At 40.1% G+C, this 15,235-nt stretch overlaps 1 protein-coding gene across 50 annotated transcripts in view; it reads right to left on the bottom strand.

Moving 5' to 3' along the window:
• Window positions 1–15,235, bottom strand: part of TTLL5 (tubulin tyrosine ligase like 5) — a 309,203-nt gene that overhangs the window by 165,117 nt on the left and 128,851 nt on the right. For 29 of the 50 annotated variants that reach the window (XR_014811162.1, XR_014811165.1, XR_014811163.1 and 26 more), the window contains one exon: window positions 10,819–11,006. Coding sequence is in view for 44 of the 50 variants with exons in the window: in XM_084969817.1 (XP_084825943.1) it covers window positions 10,819–11,006 (188 nt within the window). In the remaining 6 variants the exon portion in view is untranslated. The remainder of the gene's footprint in view (window positions 1–10,818; window positions 11,007–15,235) is intronic. The other 21 variants (XR_014811164.1, XR_014811166.1, XM_084969819.1 and 18 more) reach the window with 1 other exon arrangement.

Below are 15,235 nucleotides of genomic sequence, written 5' to 3'. Positions count from 1 at the left end.
ACTTTAGGTCTTGTCTGTTCTTCTCTCTCGAGCTGCTGTAGATGTAAAGTTAGCTTGTTTATTTGGGCTTTTTCTTGTTTCCTGAGGTGGGCTTGCATTGCTATAAACTTTCCTCTTAGAACGGCTTTTGCTGCATCCCATAGGTTTTGGAGTGTCATATCTTCGTTGTCATTTGCTGCTAGGTATTTTTAAATTTCCTCTTTGACTTCTTCAGTGATCCATTGGTTGTTTAGTAGCATGTTGTTGAGTCTCCACGTGTTTGTGTTCTTTGCAGTTTTTTTCTTGTTGTTGATTTCCAGTCGTACAGCGTTGTGGTCAGAGAAGATGCTTGATATGATTTCAGTTTTCTTAAAGTTACTGAGGTTGGATTTGTAGCCCAGGATATGATCCATCTTAGAGAATGTTCCATGTGCGCTTGAGAAGAATGTGTATTCTGTTGCTTTTGGATGAACTGTCCTATAAATATCTCTTAAGTCCATCTGGTTTAATGCTTCATTCAGGGCCTGTGTTTCCTTATTGATTTTCTGTCTGGTTGATCTGTCCATTGCTGTGAGTGGAGTGTTAAAGTCCCCCACTGTGATTGTGTTATTGTCGATTTCTCCTTTTAAGGTTGTTAGCAGTTGCCTTATATACGGTGGTGAACCTGCGTTGGGTGTGTAGATATTTAAAATTGTTATATCATCTTCTTGGATTGATCCTTTGATCATTATGTAATGTCTTTCTTTGTCCCTTAAAATATTGTTCATTTTAAAGTCTATTTTGTCTGATATGCGTATTGCTACTCCAGCTCTCTTTTGATCCCCGTTTGCATGAAATGTTTTCTTCCATCCTCTCACTTTCAATTTGTATGTGCCCCTCGAAGTGAAGTGGGTCTCTTGAAGACAGCACATATATGGGTCTTGTTTTTGTATCCATTCAGCCAGTCTATGTCTTTTGGCTGGGGCGTTTAGTCCATTCACATTTAAGGTAATTATTGATATATGTTCGAACCCTTTGAAATGAATGCAATTTCTAAGTGTGAGTGCACGCCTTTTTTTCAGGAGAATAGACTTCATTCAATTCTCAAAGGGATCTCTGACTCCTAAAAGGTTAAGAATCACTTCGTATCACTGATAAGAAGATAAATTTTTCTAAATCTGTATTCACAGTGCACTCAGAACTATACCAATACCACTTGTGAACAATGTTCTCTGCATCATCATAAACAAAGACTCATCAGAATATGATGGGGTCAACTGAGCCCGTCATGGAATCTTCATTGCCCTGACCGTGGGGCCCTGAATGATGTGGAATGGGGAATGCAGTGGCTAGTCTTACCTGACTTGCTTTACTATATGTTGCTGGAACAAAACTCAATCCTTGAATAAAAAACACCAGTGGACCAAGATCTGTTTCACTCAAGATAAAAGAAAATGAAAACCCAGAGTGCCAGATCTGTACTTATTACATGATTTTCATCACTGGATAAATATAAAAGAAAATATTCAATGCCATTTGCAACAACATGGATGGAACTAGAGACTCTCACATTGAGTGAAGTCAGAAAGAGAAAGACAAATACCATATGATATCACATATCTAGAATCCAATATAGGGCACAAATGAACCTTTCCATGGAAAAGAAAATCATGGAGTTGGAGAATAGCCTTGTGGTTGCCAAAGGTGGGGGGAGGGAGTGGGTGGATTGGGAGCTTGGGGTTAATGGATGTATACTATTGCCTTTGGAATGGATTAGCAATGAGATCTTGCTGTGTAGCACTGGGAACTACATCTAGTCACTTATGACGGAGCATGATAACGTGAGAAAACAGAATGTGTAACTGGGTCACCATGCTGTACAGTAGGAAAAAAAATTGTATTGGGGAAGTAATTAAAAAAAATAATAGGGAGTTCCTGTCGTGGGGCAGTGGTTAACGAATCCGACTAGGAACCATAAGGTTGCGGGTTCGGTCCCTGGCCTTGCTCAGTGGGTTAACGATCCAGCGTTGCCGTGAGCTGTGGTGTAGGTTGCAGACGCGGCTCGGATCCCGCGTTGCTGTGGCTCTGGTGTAGGCCGGTGGCTACAGCTCCGATTGGACCCCTAGCCTGGGAATCTCCATATGCCGCAGGAGCGGCCCAAGAAATAGCAAAAAAAAGACAAAAAAAATAAAAAATAAAAAAATAATAGGAGTTCCCGTCGTGGCGCAGTGGTTAACGAATCCGACTAGGAACCATGAGGTTGCGGGTTCGGTGTCTGCCCTTGCTCAGTGGGTTAACGATCCGGCGTTGCTGTGAGCTGTGGTGTAGGTTGCAGACGCGGCTCAGATCCCGCCTGCATTGCTGTGGCTCTGGCGTAGGCCAGTGGCTGCGGCTCTGATTCGACCCCTAGCCTGGGAACCTCCATATGCCGCAGGAGCGGCCCAAAGAAATAGCAAAAAGACAAAAAAAATAAAAAATAAATTAAAAAAAATAATAACAAAATAAAACAAAGAAAATATTCAATCAAGAACATGAAAAGAATAATCTCTAAACAGTTACTTTTTACCCATTCCTTCAAGGGCACTTCCCAAGTAGGTATTAAATCATTAGCCACAACAACTGACATGTTTTAAGGGAGCTTTAAAACATATTCTTGGATACCGATAAAATGAACCTCAAGAAATCTATACACTAAACCGCAGGAGATAAGAGTTATAATGTTAACCAAATGTTTAAAGGGATTAGGAAAAGCAAGGAATCTCTGTAGTCCTGCTACATCAGCACAGAATTCTCTTGTCATATCTTCCCTCTCTGTTGAACGCTATCACTTGCAATAACATACAGGTACATATAGGCACTTAGTGTTCCAAAATCTAGAAGGAATTCCAGATCAGGAATCACCAAAGATGTTGCTGTGGCTGTTGTGTAAGCTGGCAGCTGCAGCTCCAGTGTGACCCCTAGCCTGGAAACTTCGACATGCTGCAGGTTCAGCCTTTAAAAAAGCAAAAAGCAAAAAGCAAAAAAAAAAAAAAAAAAAAAAAAAATCGCTGAAGACATTTCTGGAAAACCTTATAAGATGATCAAATCCTTCCTAGTGCTTCCAGTTTATACATTCAGTTTTTGTGAGTCGATGGAGGGCTGCCACTGCTGTGATAATTAGATCCATTCTTATTGCATCTCTGTGGATTAAGAAAGCTGCTCAATGATCAATGACTTTACTACAAAATAATCTGATGAAGAGTTCACTCAACAAATAGCTGATAATCTGGACAGAGCCACATATTTCTCAACCTACTTTGGAGAACTGGAGAAGCGTTTCTAATCATGAAAACAAAGGAAGTTCAATTCTTTTTTCTCTCTGGTAGTTCAAGCACTGGCTTGGCTACACTCTGCAGCAGTGTTAAGCTCAGTCACTACAGTCTGATGAGAGGTAAGAGTCCTGATTCACACAGGAAGAGGCAGGAAAACACAAAGAGAAAGATTGTGAAGTTAGAGAGACTTGGGTTTGAGTCCTGGTATAGTCACCTGCCATTTGTGTGACCTTATCAGAGTCACAAATCATTTCAGCTATTTTCTTTATCCATGAAATACAAATAAATAAATATCTACTTCATAAGGTTGAGGAGATAATGCATATAAAATACTTAGCACAGTGCCCAGTAAAAGTAGACATTCAACTAATGTCAGATGCTTTATTAGGAAGGGCAGGCGTGGTATCGTCAATAAAATGGAAGAGGAATAATTTTTAAAAAGACTATAAAACCCAAGAAAATGCGGAAGAGAAATTCTTTTGCATTTAGCAAGCATGTGATAAGTGCTTACCAAGTGCAAGGTTGCTGCACTAGGTGATGGGTTAGAAGGAACTGCTATCGTAGAGTTTATAACTCAATAGGAAAGAAGAGATGCGAAATATTGGTAATAGATTTATTATAGAAAGTGTCTAATGAAGGGCTAACAGGGCAGAGACAATGGAAAGACGACTTCTGGCTTTATTTATTTATTTTATTTATTTAAAAAAATACATAGAGTGCAGGTTATATACTAGGTTGGAAAAAACTGGTGAAAAAATGGACATGGTCCCAATTTTCAATCAAGTAACCTTACAGTCCAGTAGAATGGGCACATTCACTGAGTGTCACCCATGAGTCAGGTTTGGAGGCAGCAAAGGACAATGCCTCCAGAAGAGCTTACTATCTACGAAAGGGGATAGCGATCTGGACAGATAGCGTGACAAGTAAAACGGCATGCTTAAAAGCAAAGTGGCACCTATATTGAGCCTGGACAAGCACATAAAGTTAGAAGTGGTGACTGGGGAACACTTCCCATGAGAAAACAGCATAAACTAAGGAATGGAGACTGATAGGAATTTTAGGTAAGCTGCACAAAAACATGTGTGATGGGAGGGAGACGGGCTGGAGAAGTAGCCTGGAGAGAGATTCTATATATAGGCTTTGAATAACATTCGAAAGCTTGGGCTTCATACTGGAGATAATAAGAAGCCCCTTGAGATTCTTGAGCCAAGGAGTATTATTATCAGACTTGTGATTTAGAGATCCTTTAGAGCAAAGACCAGGATGAACAGAGGAGAATGGCCAGGAGACCATTTAGGAGGTAATTGTAGCTGTCCAGTCCAGAGATAATTAAGGCCTTAAGCGGGACAGTAGATGGGAGAATGAAACAGAAGAGATATATATCAGAGACATTATAGAGTCAGAATCAACAAGAACCTGGCAACTGCCCAGACATACAGAGAATGGGGAAGCAAAGAGAGATGATGATAAACCAAAGGCTCCATTCCTAATCCCTAGGAGAACCTCGGTGTCACTATTGTGGAGAGGGAAAAAGGGAGAAGAACAAAAAGGTTTTAGAGACGTTGAATACTTTCTGAATATTTTCGAACTATGTTTGGAATGTGTTGAATATTTTGGATCCTTGTAATACAGCTGGATGGAAATGTCTAGCAAGCAGCTGGCAATTTAGACACGTCACTCAGCAAACAGGTTCAAATTAAAGATGCATATTTGGGAGAAATCTGCAGAACAGTACTAGATGAAGCTGTGGGAAGAGAAAGTTTACCCAAGGGGAGACTAGAGAGAGGAAAAAAGTTGGGTTGAGCTCTGGAATTCACAGGTATGTTGGAGGAAAGCCATGAAAAGCAGGGAGAAGCAAATGCCCAGGCATCAACCCTCTTTTCTGATCAGAGAGACTCCGGCTGTATATTTGGGATCTATGTACCAGTAGCTTTTAAGAAATGTTGAAAATGGAACCTAGTTTTTCAGGGGAAAGTAGAGGATGAGGTCTCAGAGGAATTGCTGAAGGGCTGGAGAGGCTAAGGGGAGTTTTCAGGTAGGAGGTGGTCAATAATTGTGCCATGTGTTAAAATAGAGTGAGGATTAAAAATAGGTGACTGAAGCTGGCACTTCCAAGGTCATCGGTGACCTCTGAGAGAGAGTAGGTTAAAATGGTAAGAGATAAAGAGAGGTTATTTTAGAACAAGAGACCAAGGACCTAAGGAAAACTGGGGATTTAAAGCCTCAAGAGACACAGAAGAACAAGGGAATGAGACAGGATCAATTGGAGCCAGGACCTAGAGCAGGGAGGCACAGAGATCCAAGAGATTTCATCTTGATACTGAAACTCCCCCCACTTTACAGAGAAGAAAATCAAGGCAAGGTCTCACTGGCTTGAGTTTCTGCTTTTTTTATTTACCTGTCTGTTTCTAGAAACGGAAAAAATAACATATATGATTTAAAGAAGTATAATTCTTCTACTCAGAAAAAAAATACAGAACCAAAGGAGCAAGACTGCGGAAACAACTACAAAATCAGAACACAAATGTACAGTAGTTCACATGCGACCAGAATCGTGAAGGAGGCAGGAAGAGAGTTTCCGGCGCCAGATGCCCAAGCTTGTGATAAACTGGGTGCCACTGGCTCCAAGCCTAGAGAACATCTGTAACTATTTCAAAAATTTAACTTCCTCTCTGCCAGTTTCACCTTCAAATTGGATTTCAGAAATTGAGATTCACTCAAGGTCCCCTGTAGTACCCGAAGAAATTAGCACGATCTCCGTGATAACTGCTGGAGCAGAAGAAATGCTAAGGAATTGTTTGTACAGGAATGAGCGAGAGCGAAGGAGGAACCAGCGAGCAAACGTTCTCTGCCTCAGCACATGCCCTTCTCTAGGACCAGGCAGGAAAGCATCAGGGTTAAGGAACAAAAACGGAACTCTAAGTGAACTCTCCATCTAAGTGAAAAATGCGAGAAGCACAGAGTATCTCCTCCCTCCTATGTATCTGTCAGCACATTTCCAGGAGGCCTGGCCACATCCCGGGCACTGGCTGGCTGGGGAACAGAGCCTGACACAGCACATTCACTAGCACTGGAGCCCTCGCCTGGGTGGTCTGCTGTTATTCCTTTGATTAAACTCCCAGGCTGGAAGAGCTGGAGCTGCTCCTAACGATAGATAGCCGGGTCCTGAAATCTCACACTGGCCCGCACAGAGAGGGAAGCCCTCCCTCTGCCTCCCCGCCTCTCCCTCCTCGCCACAGGGCTGGGCTACTACGCCACATTCCTCTGTTCACTGACAGCAACAGCCACAAAGGGCTACTTCAGTGTGTGCGCAGTGCTACAGCTGTAAAGCACACCTCTCCTGGCACTGGGTGAGACAGAGGTAATGAGACCTCACACCCAAGCTCTACTCCGGCCCCTGTCAGCTACCACAGCGCTCCCTGCCACAGAGGAAGGATGCTTCTGGAAGACTCTGATTCCAGGGACATACACACTGATTTCCAGAGATCTTGCCCCCTAAAGATAACCAGCCTCTCATGTACCAAGGGAAAGAACTAAATTTGACCTGCTCTCTGCTCAGACTGGTTAGGTGTTTCTTGAGTAATCATACATGAGGGACATGTATCTCTGTATTTCAAGCACATACGTGCTGGCACAAATGCTTCCGCGATGACCACTTTGTGTGACAGAGAAAGTTCAATATTCTCAAGTGTTCTAGGCTATAAATAAAGTTAAATCAGAGTGGAAATAGTAAAAGCAAATGAGGTTCTGTTTTTAGTCATAAAAATTTGTAAGAATCTAGCCTCTAATGGAAATTCTGGATAACTCAAAGTTTTATAATCACATTTTGGGGTTGTCAGAGTTGCTTCTTTTTTTTTTTTTTTTTTTTTTTTTTTTTTTGCTTTTTAGGGCCACACTTGCGGCATATGGACGTTCCCAGACCATAGCCACGCGGGATCGAAGCTGTGTCTGTGACTTACACCACAGCTCACAGCAACGCCAGATCCTTAACCCACTGAGCGAGGCCAGGGATCAAACCCACAACCTCATGGTTCTTAGTTGGATTTATTTCCCTTGAGCCACTTCAGGAACTCCAAAAAAAAAATTTTTTTTCCCACCACCCCAAGAACTCCCAGAGTTGCTTCTTTTCTTTTGGCCAGTCCATTGTTCCTCAGCAACTTCACAGAGCAGGGAGGAAAAGGGGATGCCACTGCTTCATCTTGCAACCCATCCTCCTCCCAGCTACCTGAGTGATGCAGCCCAGTTGTGTCTGTGGCTCCCTGGCATCTGTGAGATAAAAGGCAGTCCCTTCTCAGGGCAGTCAAGGCTCTCCCTGAATCAGCCCTCATCTTCTCGTCCAGCTTCTATCCAGCAGCTCCCAGCCGACTCCTTATCCTCCATCATCACTAACTACTTCTTCACATACACACACTTGAGCTTTTACTCTGGAGCCTGCCCTACCCTTCTTCTGCCATCTACTGTCTGCCTTTAAGACTCAGTGTAGATATAACATCTCTTCCAAGAGGCTGCTTTGGCCTTCTTCCCACCCCCACCCACAGGCTGGGCTGGGCATCCCTTTGGTGGTTGGCATATTCCATGCTCGCACTATCCTGTATTTATGTGCCCGTCACACCTAGCAGCCTGTGAGTTATTTCATGCTGAGGTCTATGTCATATATCATCCCTGTGGGCTTAGTACCAAGACCTGGAACACTCTTAAGAGTGTAATAAAATGCTTCTGAATGAATGAATTAAAAAATACATTTGAAAAAAAGTTTTATAGAGACTGCCACTAAAAGCTTTAATGGGCTAAACAGTTGAAATCGTAAACAAAATCAGTGATTTGGGGGAAATTCCCCCAAATTTCAATATTTTTTATACTCGTCTTCCAAAAAAAAGCACAAATAATTTAAAATCAGCAAACCTTATCTAGCAGAAAGTCTCCTAACATCTTGCCCAGAAAAGCAATGCAAAGATATATCAGAGTTTATGTAATATAAATCAAAGCAATACTCAGAGGAAAATTCATAGCTTTAAATATAATAAAAAACAAGAAATGAGTGAAAATAAATGAAGCAGCCAACTCAAGAAACAGGAAGAAATAACAAAATAAAACAGGGGACAGCAGATTAGGAAATTGGCAAAGATAAAACAAGATAATTAACCAACAATAAAACAAAAGAATGAATAAATATATCCTATCAAAAAAAAAAGAGAAGGGGGAAGAAAATATTGATCAACCCTATCCTGCAATTATTATAAGAAAATACACAAGTAAGAGGAAATAAAAACCATTTAAAGTGACTACCGGACACAAAGTTTTTTCTGGTGGAGCTGAGTTGAAGGAATCACGCCCTAAGTCAGAGAGAGGAGCAGAGCTGGCACCACATTCTGTCTGGGTGGCCGCCTTTCACCAGAACCACAGACATCTTATCGCTTGGCTCGGTTTGTAGGGAACCAAGGCACTTTCTTTCGAGCACAGCTAGGAATAAAAGGAAATAGCTAGTAAACTAATGTCTCAGTATTAACCCACTATCACATGTTATTATTTACTAGAAAAAGAACAATAAAAGAATTTTCCAAATTCCAAATTAAGGAATTACTTTCTCCACAGGGAAATGACACAAATAACACCTGCTCAAGTTTTTCAGTAACAGCATTCATTTTGGTAACTATATTTTATCCAAAAACTGATTTCAAATCAAATTAGAAACAATTTATTATTGAGAGCCTTTTATGGCTGAAATAACAATCTTTTCCAAGTAAATGGCATTTAGACTTTCCAAAGAGGTTCTTGCCTACTATCCTCATGACCCTGGTGAATGGACCCTGAGGTTGACAGAAGCTGAGTGAACTGCCCGAGATCACACAGCTAGTAAGTGGTAGGAGAAGGCAGGTCCGTAGATGGCTGATCCAGCCCTCTTTGCACTATTCCACCCCGCTTATTACACACTACAGCCTCTCCCTCAGAATTGTGCCAAGCACCAACCACCCTATTACCAAGGCTCTAAAAGTTAAGACTGACATCTAATGGTGAGTTCAGATCCCTATGAAGAGAAGTCTGATGGAATTTTAACTCACTGGCAGTGAAATTCTTCTCAGATGAGAAAGATGGATGGAAGGGGAATAACTTTCCAATTAGGACACAGTCACCTTGGATTCTCACAGGATCAGGATCCTGTCACTTTGGCAAGCTTTGCAGTCTATCAAATGATTAGACGTGAAAATATGTAACCACTAACATCGGCTATGTTATTTTACTACAATTGTAAAGAAAATTTCTTAATGTTTTGGTGCTTCTAGCTGCTCATTAAAAATTGGAAACATATCCTAGTCAGTGACCCAGTGAAAGAAGTGTAGCCAATTGATTGGCGGCCCTCTCCTTTCCTCATATGTACTTCACATTTTAAACTTCCTTCCCAATCTACCATGGTCATGATATTCCATTCCCTTTTATCTTCATTCTATCACTAAAATCTAACTATCCGAATCCCTTCAAGTTTCAACACTGCCCCTGTAAGAATCTTCATTTCCTAATGAAGCTTCCTCATCTTAGGGATTTAAAAAAGAAAATTATTTACAACCTCACACTCTGGGACGAGGTTGAAGCAAAGCTAAGGCTTACCTGGAATTCTGATCCAAAATTTCATACAGAAAAGTAGGGCGCCACCAGGGAGCAGTGTATTGCCTACTTTTAACACGCGCTTGAAGTAATTTTCAGCTTTATTTTTTTTAGACTTGATTATCACTAGAGAGTTGCTACCAATTAAGGAACATGACACCATAAAGATACAGCAAAATATAACTGGAGTTAAATTATAATGATTCCTTTGGAGGACTTTGATGGCATACCGCATTAAGGAAAAGGAAGAAATATAGGTTCGACTTCCAGTTAAATACCGTGGGGATATTTCGCAAAAAGGGCAAAAAGAATCCCAAAGTTCTTAAAAATTTCATCTAACTTCACGGTATTGTAAGCTTGTTAGCATATATAGAGCTTAAAGTCAAAATCCTGGTATCTGTCAAGCTTTCCGGATGACCCTGTTATACTACTCAGTTCAGCCTCAGTTTCCTCCATCTGTAGGATGGGGAGAATAACATGCGTTGGATGAGGGTGTATGAAATAATTCATCAATCAGCACCCAGAAAACATCCTGTCATCAGGCGATAAAAGGTGGTACAGTTTAAAAAAAAAAAAAGTAAAAGGTAATGTTACGGCATTCTGGTAAAAAGATTAATAAGACTACAACTCACTGGAAAATTTTACCATAGAAATAAGGTATTTTTAAAGATCCTTTAAAAGTATATTTACAGCTGAACATTCAAGCCTATTTGTCCATGAAAAAGTACAACATAGGTAGCAGCAGACTTAACTTTGCAATACCTGTGACAGAAACTCTTTCTTTAAAGCTGAAGAGAAACGCTTTCATTTTTTAGTTCAAAACCAACTAATATTCATTCAACAAGCATCAGCATATGAGCATCATTAAAGGGAAGGAAAGACAGAACACCCTGCGGTTAATCCTATCCACAGGTCCAAAGAGCTCTCTGACACCCCAAACTGTCCATACCTGCTGGGTGAGGAGGCTGATGTGAGTGGATGGTGAATACTGCCTTGCCGCCTGCTTCTCGGCTAGCCGCTGAAGTTCAGCAGTAACCATACTTGGGTTGTACCGTCTGCTGTATGAAGAACCATCTTCTCCCTCCTTTTGTGTTTTGGCTACTCCTGAATGCTGCTTGTTTGGATGGAATGAAGCTGCTAAAAAGAAAAGTTTTCGTTCAGTTAGGAAGAAAAGCCCTGAAAAACTCCGGACAATGACAGAGAAATCGCAGCTAAAGTATCCTTTACTGAATCCTAGGGATCTCTGACAATAAGGAGCAATCAACTATCTTCAAAGGCTCACAAAAGTAAAAACAAATCCTTATCATGTCCTAGAAACTCTTCCATACTGTCACAAGCATTTATGACTGTGTTTTTGCACACTATGAGTGCTTTGCACACAAAAAAGAATTTTTATCATACATAGTGGGGAATAACTGATCTTAGAATTTACTAAAAAGTGTAGCCTTAAAACTCATAATAACTTGTTTTTCTTGTTTATAAGACCATACTCATCAGTAGTCTACGGCATCCATTGTCAAATCTTCCACAATCCTTCTTAGAAAGCTCAAATAGGAAATAAGGATAAAAAGTAAAATCGAATATATTTAGAAAAACGCAATAATCCTATATTATCAAATTTCAATTGATTTTCCTTTCAGATTTCAATTTCTTTAACTATAATATCAGATAAATCCATTATTTCTGAGCACTGAAATTCTAGCAGTAAGAAATTATCTAATGCCAAAATTAAGGTTCATATTTTTTTCTATGATAAAAGTCAAATAACTCATTGAAAAAATTTAAAACTCAGAAAAGTAGAAACACTATAGTGTGTTTCCTTTCTGTATTATTAATGCTTATATAACCATGATCATTCTGTATAGACAATTTGGTGACACTGCTTTAAAAAAATCTGTATCTTTTTTATATGTTTATTGTATTATTTGACACATACAAAAAATATTTGCAATTGATGTAGATGTTATAAAGCATATTATAATGAACACCTGTGAAAAGAACACCCAACTCAAGAACCCTATTAACGTGTAAGAAGCCACATGCTCATCCTCATCCTTAATCTCCCCTTATCATTCATTCCCCCCCCCTTTTTTTTTTTTGTCTTTTTGCCTTTTCCAGGACCGCTCCTGTGGCATATGGAGGTTCCCAGGCTAGGGGTCCAATCGGAGCTGTAGCCACCGGCCTACGCCAGAGCCACAGCAATGCCAGATCTGAGCCGCGTCTGCAACCTACACCACAGCTCGTGGCAACGCCAGATCGTTAACCCACTGAGCAAGGGCAGGGATCGAACTCGCAACCTCATGGTTCCTAGTTGGATCTGTTAACTACTAAGCCATGGCAGGAACTCCTTATTCCCCTTTTTTAAAAAATATAGTTTTATTCTTTGGTAAACAAGATAGATTTTTTTTTTTTTTTTTTGTCTTTTTGCTATTTCTTTGGGCCACTCCCAAGGCATATGGAGGTTCCCAGGCTAGGGGTCGAATCGGAGCTGTAGCCACTGGCCTACGCCAGAGCCACAGCAACACGGGATCCGAGCCGCGTCTGCAACCTACACCACAGCCCACGGCAACGCCGGATCGTTAACCCACTGAGCAAGGGCAGGGACCGAACCACAACCTCATGGTTCCTAGTCGGATTCGTTAACCACTGCGCCACGACGGGAACTCCTTTTTTTTTTTCCTTTTTACGGCCACACCTGTGGCATATGGAAGTTCCTGGGCTAGAGGTCAAATTGGAGCTGCAGCTATAAGCGTAGGCCACAGCCACAGCCACACTGGATCTAAGCTGCATCTGTGACCTATGCCACACCTTGTGGCAACACCTGATCCTTAATCCACTGAGTGAGGCCAGGGATCAAACCCATATCTTCATGGGCACTGTGTTGTGTTCTTAACCTGCTGAGCCACAAAATCCCATAATTGGATTTTTTAAAAAATTAAATCTGACTCTTTTTCTAACAAATTCAACCCATTTATACTTATTTGGTTCTTGATACATTTGGACTTGGTTTATCATCTTTTAGGCTTCTGCTTCACGCATTTTCTAAGCTTCATGCTTGCGTGCCTCTACATTTGTGGGTATTTCCTCTGCCCCAATTCCTTTTTCTTCTTCTCACAGGTTTAAATTTCTGTATTTTGTTTTTTTTCAGTGCTAACCTTTGAAGTTTGATACTGTGTATTTCTCTTTTAAAAAGTCTAAATTTAAGAAATATCTTAATTTCATTCCCAAACTATTAAATCACCACAGAAAAATTTGACTCCAAGCACTTACAGGCTATTATTGTTGTCATATATATTATCATCAACTATATATTGTTATCTATATATTGTTGATTACTACTGTTTAAATCATTCAGAATATATTCTCTGACCACAGTGGAAATAAGCTAAAAGGAATTACAAAAAACAGAGAATGCCAACTACCTGAAAATTAAACAATATACTTATAAACAATTCATGGGTCAAAAAAGAAATCACAATAGAAATTGGGAATTTTTTTTTTTTTCGTCTTTTTATGGCTGGACCCATGGCATATGGAGGTTCCCAGGCTAGGGGCTAAAGTGGCACTACAGCTGGTGGCCTACGCCACAACCACAGCAAGGCAGGAACCAAGCCATGTCTGTGAACTATACCACAGCTCATGGCCACACTGGATCTTTAACCCATTGAGGAAGGCCAGGGATTGAACCCAAGTCCTCATGATTACTCGTCAGATTCGTTACCACTGAGCCACAACTCGAGCTCTGGGGAAATATTTTTGAACTGACTAGCTTCTTTTGACAAGCTGATCCTAAAGTTCATATGAAAATGCAAGGGATGTAATAGCCTAAACAATATGAAAAAAAAAAAAAAAAAGAATAGAGTTGAAAGAAGCACCTACTACAATGCTATGGTAATGAAGACAATGTGGTACCCTCATAAGGGCAGACATTTACATCAGAGGAATGGGACTGAGACTCCAGAAGGAACCCCTTACATTTAAGATTAAATGATTTTTGACAAGAGTACCAAGACAATTCAACAGGGAAATAATACTCTGTCAACAAATGGTGCTGAGACAAGTGATATCCACATGCAAAAGAATAATCTTAGACCTTTATGCCATGCCATATACAAAAATTAAATCAAAATGCATAAGAATTAACTCTAAGAGCCAAAACTACAAAATTCTTCGAAAAACATACATATAAATCTTTGTGACCTCGGGTTAAGCAATAGTTTTTCAGATATGATACTGAAAGCTCAGGCAACGAAAGAAAAAATAAATTAGACTTTATCAAAATTAAAAAAATTTAGGACTTCCCATCATGACTCAGTGGAAACAAATCCAACTAGTATCCATGAAGATGAGGGTTTGATCCCTGGCCTTGCTTGGTGGGTTGGGGATCCAGCATTGCCATGAGCTGTGGCATAGGTTGCACAGGTGGCTCAGATCCCACATTGCTGTGGTAAAGGAACTGTACTCAGAATATATAAAGAACACTTACTACTCAACAACAACAAAAAAAAACAAATACCACAATTTAAAAACGAACAAAGGATTTGAATAGACAGTTACCCCAGGAAGGTATATGGATGGTCAGTAGGCACATGGAAAATGACGTTCAACCTCATTAGTCATTATCATTAGGGAAAAGAAAATGATAACCATAAAATGAGACAATACATCAAACCTACTAGGATAGGTAAAATCAAAAAGAGAGAACAATAAATGTTGATAAGTATGTGGAGAAATTGGAACCTTCAATTGCTAGTAGTAAAACAATGTAGCTGCTTTGGAAAACAGTTTTGAAGTTCCTCGAAAAGAGGAACCATAAAGTTCACTATGTGATCTAGTCATTCCACTACCAGGTATATACCCAAGAGAAATAAAAACACAGATTTACACAAAAACTTGTACATAAATATTCATAGGAGCATTGTTCATAATAGCTAAAAAGTACAAACTCAAATGTCCATCAACTGGACAAACGAAGATACAAAAAGTGGTATATCTAAACAATGGAATATTATTCAACCGTAAAAAGGAATGAAGTACTGATACATACAACATAGAGGAACCTTGAAAATACTGTGAAAGAAGCCATTCACAAAGACCACCAATTGTATGATTCCACTTACATAAAATGTCCAGAAAAGGCCAATCTATAGAGGCAGAAAGCAGTGAAGTGGTTGCCCGAGGCAGTGGGAGGAGGAAATAGGTGTGGTGTTTCGTTTGGGATAATGAAAACGTTCTGAAATAAGATGGTAGTGTTGGATGCACAACTCCGAATGTCCTAAAAACCACCAAAGTATAGGATTTAAAGCAGTAAATTTTATGGTATGCATAAAACACCAACAGTTTCTCAATAAAACTGCTCTAAAAAA

Source organism: Sus scrofa, chromosome 7 (assembly GCF_054392235.1).
Source record: "Sus scrofa isolate SSC_HxYL_T2T_F1_AM1 chromosome 7, Sscrofa_HxYL_maternal_Yorkshire_Landrace_v2.0, whole genome shotgun sequence".
In the NCBI taxonomy this organism is placed as follows: domain Eukaryota; kingdom Metazoa; phylum Chordata; class Mammalia; order Artiodactyla; family Suidae; genus Sus; species Sus scrofa.
This window is presented reverse-complemented; position numbering and strand designations above follow the sequence as displayed.